Source organism: Ailuropoda melanoleuca, chromosome 12, assembly GCF_002007445.2.
Source record: "Ailuropoda melanoleuca isolate Jingjing chromosome 12, ASM200744v2, whole genome shotgun sequence".
NCBI classification, from domain to species: Eukaryota; Metazoa; Chordata; class Mammalia; order Carnivora; family Ursidae; genus Ailuropoda; species Ailuropoda melanoleuca.
The window spans coordinates 58620165-58628552 of record NC_048229.1 but is presented as its reverse complement, the minus strand read 5'-3'; the positions used below and the strand labels follow the sequence as shown (position 1 = coordinate 58628552).

Here is an 8388-nt window from a genome sequence, read left to right as displayed (position 1 = left end):
TTGTTTTTGTTTTTGTTTTTTTTTTTGGCAACACTGAGATCAGGAGAAGAGGAGAGGAGAACACAGGATTTAGCATAATTATCCCTTGCCAAACTAATGAGAAAAAAAAAAAAATCTGTGTATGCATGTTTTCCTGTCAGGTATGTGTGCAGCCTAAGAGGGAAAACAAAGGGTATCAGTTGGTAGACTTGACCCCAGCAACCATTGCCTGTGAATCTGACTCAACAAGGTTAGCATTTTCTTTACTTCCCAAGGAGCAAAATCATGATTAAGGAGAACAGCTTTTCCTTGTACTTTATAGTTTTCAAAGACGGTGCACTTAGTTTCCAGTCTATTCTGTATATGTGGCTTATTAAGCCTATGTTGATCATTGGCTATTTGTTAATTGAAGGGTAGATAGATGGAAGACAAAAACCTAATAGAAGGTTCCTGTAATCATTTATAGACACAAGAGTTGGTCTAGGATGTGGAACAGAGAAAATGGATGTTATATAAATAATTTATCAATAGTTTGTAGAGTTGAGGTACAGAGAATTATAAAATGAAATGAACAGTTAAAGGAACTCTGCTTGGGGAAAATAGTTCCATGAGTGAAAATATGGACTTTAAATTGTNCTTAAAAACAAAAACAAAAAAACCCAATTGTTTGTTAAAAAGGCTTTTGAGAATAGATGTAGTTTGTGCTGAATCTTAAAGGCTAGCAAGGAATTCAACAGTTATAAAGAGNAACTCTGCTTGGGGAAAATAGTTCCATGAGTGAAAATATGGACTTTAAATTGTTCAGTTTCTCAGAGAGGCTTACAGATTTTTAGTGCAATTCTGAGAATGTTAAGGATACATCNCTTAAAAACAAAAACAAAAAAACCCAATTGTTTGTTAAGAAGGCTTTTGAGAATAGATGTAGTTTGTGCTGAATCTTAAAGGCTAGCAAGGAATTCAACAGTTATAAAGAGAAGGGATTATGCTACATTGTCAGTTAGGGTGCAGTATGTTTTATGGAACCACTAAGGCTACAGAAATTCTGTCTTGTCATAACCCACTAGCATATCCTTTTTCAGTGCCAGGGTACATAGTTTAGGTTTTCTTTATTTTCTTTTAATCAGACATACTGTAAGCAACTAAATTAAAAGGAAACACCTGAAGATATATCCAATTTATCTATGTAAGAAGTAATTAATTTAGCAAATTTGGGCAATTACTAAATAAATGTAAAAAAAAAACACCAAATTTCAGTAAACATAATACACAATGCACACACCGTGAGATTCTTTTTAGTTATGAGCAGATTCCAAATTGAGTTCTGAGTTTTCCACAGGCCAAAACAAAGAAGAAATTATTATCATTTACAAAATACCCACTGCCCATTAGATTAAGATATCCCTGACTTGCGGAAGTGCTTGGACAAATCAAGTATCGTGATTGGAAGAACCTTCTGTGTCATTCATGATCTTCTGACAGTATGAAGTGACAGATCCTCATCCCACATTACTTCTAACCAAAAAATAACCAGAATGATGCTATTCCAATGTTCTGAGCCCTGGAATAAATATCACCTTATCCCAGACACTACATATCAGGAAAGGTATACTATTTAATGTTGAGAGTTAGCCCAATAAGTAGCTCATGGAGCTTTTATCTTTTGTGCTGGAGTCTTACCACCTGTTGGCCATCTACATATAAGAGATAATTGCCTTTGTTTGTTTNAAAGAATGATGAAAGAATAAATGAATGAATGACAAAAATCTCACAAGGGAGTTATGAGCTTTTTAAACCTCTTTGAGCTTTTGTTATGTTGAAGAATGAATTCAGATAAGCATGTACAACTAAATTAATTTCACATATCCTTGTTTCTCATGACAGCAACAGGTTTAGGAGAATATCATCCTATTCAGTCACAAATGTCCTAGCTTTTGGGAAGAGGAAGTATCGTGGCTTAAATCGTGGCCCCCCAAAAGATATGTCCAGGTCCTAACCCCAGGAACCCATGCATGTGCTGTTTGGAAAAAGGGTATTTGCAGATGTGATTAAGTTAGAGATTGTAAAATGACATCATCCTAGATTACCTGGGTAGGCCCTAGATCTAGTAACAAGTGTTTTTATTACAGACAGAAAAGTAGAGGACGTGCTAAGAGGAAGAAATATGCCTGTGAAGACTGAGGCCGACTGGAGCTCTTCAGTCACAAAGAATTCCTTAGCTCCTCTGTTTCTACCAACTAGCAAAAATGTCCACTATTTTGAGATCATCACTGGGCTTCAACTTTGCCACATTCCTTTATTTTTTATTTATTTTTTAAAGATTTTATTGTATTTATTTATTCAACAGAGATAGAGACAGCCAGCGAGAGAGGGAACACAAGCAGGGGGAGTGGGAGAGGAAGAAGCAGGCTCATAGCAGAAGAGCCTGATGTGGGGCTGCCACATTCCTTTAAAAGGCTATCAGCTCTTTCTAAAAGATTCAGAGCTGTCTGCTTTATGGTTCACCCTCCTTCCCGTCCCCAGACCGAAGGACTGAGCCATGGCTCTGAAACTTCTTTCCTAGGAACATTTCCTAGTAACATTTAGGAGTGTAGGGTCCTGTGTGGGGGGGTAGAGGGTGTGTGTGTGTGTGTGTGTGTGTGTGTGTGTGTGTGTATGTGTGTATGTCAGGGGGTGGGGGGTGGAGAGCAGTAGCCTTGAGTCTTCTTGGTTCACTTCTCTCAGCATGAAACCTCTCTTTATGAGCCACGGCAAAGAAGATCAGGGCCCAGGATTCTCAGGGATGCCTTGTTCAATATAGAACTGTGTCCCACAAGGAGGGACTTGGTGGAAGAAGGCAAGCCCCACCTGCAGTTGCCCAAAACTTAGTCTCAGCAACAGGGATCTGAGCAGGAAGAGAAATGCTAACATTCTGCCCTTCCTGGATATAGAGCCCTTGACTAGCATCTTTGGGGAGAGGGAGCCCTGTGTTTTTGGTTGTGTTAGTCCAGAGGGTATTTCTCATCTTCCTGACCTCTAAGAGTAGGGGGAGTAAGCTAGTGTTGGTTCAAATGCCACAGACTATCTACCAATGTCTTGTAGATTTTCTTGAATAAACGTTTTTATTTGCTATATGCCCTTAGGACCTTTTCCAAAGAACTTAAAATATATACCCTTCTTTTTTTAACCAGTTTTTCTGGGAAATGGGATGGGGTTGCTCCTCATGCTGGCATGCCACAATCAAAAAGGAACCAAAACAAACAAAAACAAAACAAAAATCCCCAGGGGCGCCTGGGTGGCTCAGTCGTTAGTTAAGTGCCTGCCTTCAGCTCAGGGCGTGATCCCAGAGTCCTGGGATCGAGCCCCACATCAGGCTTCTCCACTGGGAGCCTGCTTCTTCCTCTCCCACTCCCCCTGCTTGTGTTCCCTCTCTCTCTGGCTGTCTCTCTCTCTGTCAAATAGATAAATAAAATCCTTAAAAACAAAAACAAAAAAAACCCAATTGTTTGTTAAGAAGGCTTTTGAGAATAGATGTAGTTTGTGCTGAATCTTAAAGGCTAGCAAGGAATTCAACAGTTATAAAGAGAAGGGATTATGCTACATTGTCAGTTAGGGTGCAGTATGTTTTATGGAACCGCTAAGGCTACAGAAATTCTGTCTTGTCATAACCCACTAGCATATCCTTTTTCAGTGCCAGGGTACATAGTTTAGGTTTTCTTTATTTTCTTTTAATCAGACATACTGTAAGCAACTAAATTAAAAGGAAACACCTGAAGATATATCCAATTTATCTATGTAAGAAGTAATTAATTTAGCAAATTTGGGCAATTACTAAATAAATGTAAAAAAAAAACACCAAATTTCAGTAAACATAATACACAATGCACACACCGTGAGATTCTTTTTAGTTATGAGCAGATTCCAAATTGAGTTCTGAGTTTTCCACAGGCCAAAACAAAGAAGAAATTATTATCATTTACAAAATACCCACTGCCCATTAGATTAAGATATCCCTGACTTGCGGAAGTGCTAGGACAAATCAAGTATCGTGATTGGAAGAACCTTCTGTGTCATTCATGATCTTCTGACAGTATGAAGTGACAGATCCTCATCCCACATTACTTCTAACCAAAAAATAACCAGAATGATGCTATTCCAACGTTCTGAGCCCTGGAATAAATATCACCTTATCCCTGACACTACATATCAGGAAAGGTATACTATTTAATGTTGAGAGTTAGCCCAATAAGTAGCTCATGGAGCTTTTATCTTTTGTGCTGGAGTCTTACCACCTGTTGGCCATCTACATATAAGAGATAATTGCCTTTGTTTGTTTGTTTTTGTTTTTGTTTTTTTTTTTGGCAACACTGAGATCAGGAGAAGAGGAGAGGAGAACACAGGATTTAGCATAATTATCCCTTGCCAAACTAATGAGAAAAAAAAAAAAATCTGTGTATGCATGTTTTCCTGTCAGGTATGTGTGCAGCCTAAGAGGGAAAACAAAGGGTATCAGTTGGTAGACTTGACCCCAGCAACCATTGCCTGTGAATCTGACTCAACAAGGTTAGCATTTTCTTTACTTCCCAAGGAGCAAAATCATGATTAAGGAGAACAGCTTTTCCTTGTACTTTATAGTTTTCAAAGACGGTGCACTTAGTTTCCAGTCTATTCTGTATATGTGGCTTATTAAGCCTATGTTGATCATTGGCTATTTGTTAATTGAAGGGTAGATAGATGGAAGACAAAAACCTAATAGAAGGTTCCTGTAATCATTTATAGACACAAGAGTTGGTCTAGGATGTGGAACAGAGAAAATGGATGTTATATAAATAATTTATCAATAGTTTGTAGAGTTGAGGTACAGAGAATTATAAAATGAAATGAACAGTTAAAGGAACTCTGCTTGGGGAAAATAGTTCCATGAGTGAAAATATGGACTTTAAATTGTTCAGTTTCTCAGAGAGGCTTACAGATTTTTAGTGCAATTCTGAGAATGTTAAGGATACATCCATTTTGGCATTTGATATTTGGACTCAAACTTCAAACAGTGGGAACTCATGAGATCAGTATTTATAAGAAACCTGGATGTATTCTTGAAGAAATGTCAATGATTAGTTACCTTAAACAAATATATTTTGTTTCGAACTTCATCGATACTATAATATCCAAAGGTCTCAAGTGTGGGAGGCCAAAGGTACACCTGGGGGTTAATTTTTAACTGAATAGTATTGGTAAAGGCATATGTTCCTTTGAATGTCAGTCTCTCCACCTAAAATAGGAGAATTACATCGAACTGAATGTGATTCATAGTTCCATGTAGTTATAATTCACATAGGATTGAATGAGACATACTTATGTAACTATCCCTCCGTATAGACTACACAGTATGCCTGGTGCTCATCGTAAGGACAGTTACAAAGAGCAAAAGCTAAAATGCCCTGGACTATGTGCCTAATACTATCTAAGCACTATCATGTTTTTCTCCTATTTTTAACGATTCTGGAAATAAAGTTCCTCTGTTTCAGTTTTCTCTGGAATAAAAGGAGGTTAAGTCACTTGTTCAGGATCACATAGGGAGTAGAAGCTAAGCTGGGACCCCAAGCATTGCTGTTTAGTGCAAACACTATATTCCCTTTTCCTCTCTAGCAGCTGCTATTCAGCTCATGGTCAGGATAGAAAAGAGGTGTAAATCTTTAAAGATATAATTGCACTTTATTTCAAATACCTTATACCTTGTTTATCCACCTTACACAAGTGGGTAAAGCATAAAATATAAGCTCCTTGTCTTAGGATCCTGTCATTTCTTTTAAACTTCCCTTTCCATTGAAACTAGAGAGGTCCATGGTTCCTCTCTGAATGAAGAATAAATTCATTTATTAGAGATAAGATAGTAAAAGAAAAGGGATTTATCAGGTGAGACATTTAAGGCCATTGGCTTGATTTTGGTGAAGTGAGGTTATGTTCCATGACTGAGGTGGTAGGAATTCCACAGGGTAATATTCATTCATCCAGAGTTAATCAAATTAGGATACTGGAGAGTAGCCATGCTAGTTAACTAAATTCAGATCTTGTAGCATTGCCAGTGGGTTTAACCAACTATAAATTTATAACATGGCTATTATTATTTAGTGTGTGCTTTAGAAGTATTTTCCTATTTCAGAAAAAAATTAGTGTTTGAAGGTTTTAGAGCTCTGAATTTAATCAATTATCACAAAGATCACTTTGATACATCAAATGCAAGTCTGTTTCTTCACATTCAAAAGCCACACACTTCCCCCCTCTTGGCTTACATATAAATATTCAGTGCCACAGATACACAAGTAAATAACTGGCCATCACCAATGCATTCTGTATAATTTACAAGAGATCAAAAGATTATTACATGGTACAAAGTGTATTGCATATATTACAAATGAAAAATCATCACACGGCCGAAGTCAACGGTGTATTAGAACACCAGATTTCTGTGCATGCATGTGTGTGTGTGTGTGTGTGTGTGTGTGTGTAACTTTTAAAATTTAAGGACTTAAGGATTAAGGATTTCGTATTAAATTCTCTGCTGTTGGAACTGACCTGGAAAAATGAGAAGATTATTATCTGTTTACACTGATGAAAATCTTTATGAAAATGACAATATTAAAATGACTTAGGCTTATCTTATCCAAAAAGATCCCAAGGTCAATTTTTGATAAAAAATAGAAGTCACAAAGACATGATTCCCCATTCTTTAATATTATCTTTATCATTGTTAAGGAAACTGTCTCCACAAGTGATTTGGTTCTGGCCTTTTCCTGGGTTTTGGATGTTCATCTTTAACATATGGCCAGTCAAATACGGTAATAGCAGAAAAATGGCTTGAGTTCTACCCAAGCTAAACAAAGAGATAAATCTTTGTTGCATAGGGCATTTTTTTTCTTTTGTATAACGGATTTTATCATTAAAATAATGCTTTCTTCATCAAGGAAACCTCTAAGTTTTTCAGAGATGGTCTTTGTCAAGCTAAGCTCCAGCAAACGGTGTTTGAAATTCTAATTTATACTTAAGCCATCAAGCACGTGCTGTTTTTTTCCCCTGTTGAATGGTCAGTTTCCATCATCACTATGTTGAAAACATCCTAATGAAGGGAAGTTGAAACAGACACACATGCTTTCAAGAAGAAAGTTGAGTTGCACGTTAAAAATGAAGTACCCTCAATGCTGATGTTATTTTTTCCTTCCCATAGGGAACCACAGTCAGATATCAAGAGTGCCTGTTGCTATTAAAGTGCTGGATGTCAATGACAACGCCCCTGAATTCGCATCCGAATATGAGGCATTTTTATGTGAAAATGGAAAACCCGGCCAAGTAAATATCTCCATGTTGTTAATGCTGAATATGTTTGTATACAACTGTCTCATATTTGATTAACCTGCATTAGAGTGAGCATCACATCATTTGCTGTCTGCAAAGTCACAGGCAGGGAACAGAGAAGGAGCTTTCTTTCTTTTTTTTTTTGGAGAGGTTAATTCTCTCTACTTAGGACCAAAAGGGTTCCCCAAGTGGAATAACCTTCTGTGCCATAAACCTGGAGCCAAATAAGGATCTTCAAGTATCTCAGGCTATGGCTACAATAGGGAGGTCTTAGAGAGACGGGGACACAATTTTTAACCTTCTTATGACAGGAAGCTAGAGGAAAGCTCATGGGGAGGGGGTATTTGTTTCCTACCAACCATAACAACACTTAAGAGTGGAACCCAGGAAGACCAGTGGTAGAAAGTGAATTTTGCAATCTGTAAAAATGTAGCTATATTTAGATCAACATAGGATGAAAAATGTGTTTTAGACGTGCAAGTAAAGCATCTGCAAATTGTGTATTGATGAAACTTTTTTTTAACCTGTCTTATGTAGTGTAGATAGGGACAATGAAGATAGACAAAAATAGAGAAATAGGAAGGAAGGAAGGAAGGAAGGAATGAAGGAAGGAAGGAAGGAAGGAAGGAAGGAAGGAAGGAAGGAAGGAAAGAAAAAGGAGGGAGGAAGAGAGGAGGACAAAAAAGACACAAAACGTGCTCTACTCTGAATGTCAAAATGGAAATAGTCTATGTAAAGTTCTAAAAAACACAAATGTAATAGATTTATTTTAACAAGGTGCCAAAGTACTGTATGTTTAAGAAATTTATCGTTTTTCAACTTCCTAATTTATTTCTGGATGGTGACATTTTAATTTAAATAAACAGCAGCTGACAGCATGACACTGGAGTTGTTAATCCAACTATTCTCGGGCCTCATGTGGGTGTTAGGAATTAAACTTACGATTTGCCGAGCAACTTACCTGACAAGAGTCAGATTTTTTTTCACCTACAGAAAGGAATAGCACCGTAGCCCTATACTTTTATTTCATTATTACAAAAGATCAGTGTGTTACCCTGTGAAACAGTAGAGATTTTCCCCTAG

General features: G+C 37.2%; 1 protein-coding gene across 5 annotated transcripts in view; it reads left to right on the top strand.

Annotated features, from left to right (window-relative positions):
- Positions 1-8388, top strand: part of CDH8 (cadherin 8) — a 387090-nt gene that overhangs the window by 304258 nt on the left and 74444 nt on the right. For all 5 annotated transcript variants that reach the window (XM_034638674.1, XM_034638672.1, XM_034638675.1 and 2 more), the window contains one exon: positions 7178-7299. In XM_034638674.1, the coding sequence (XP_034494565.1) occupies positions 7178-7299 (122 nt within the window). The remainder of the gene's footprint in view (positions 1-7177; positions 7300-8388) is intronic.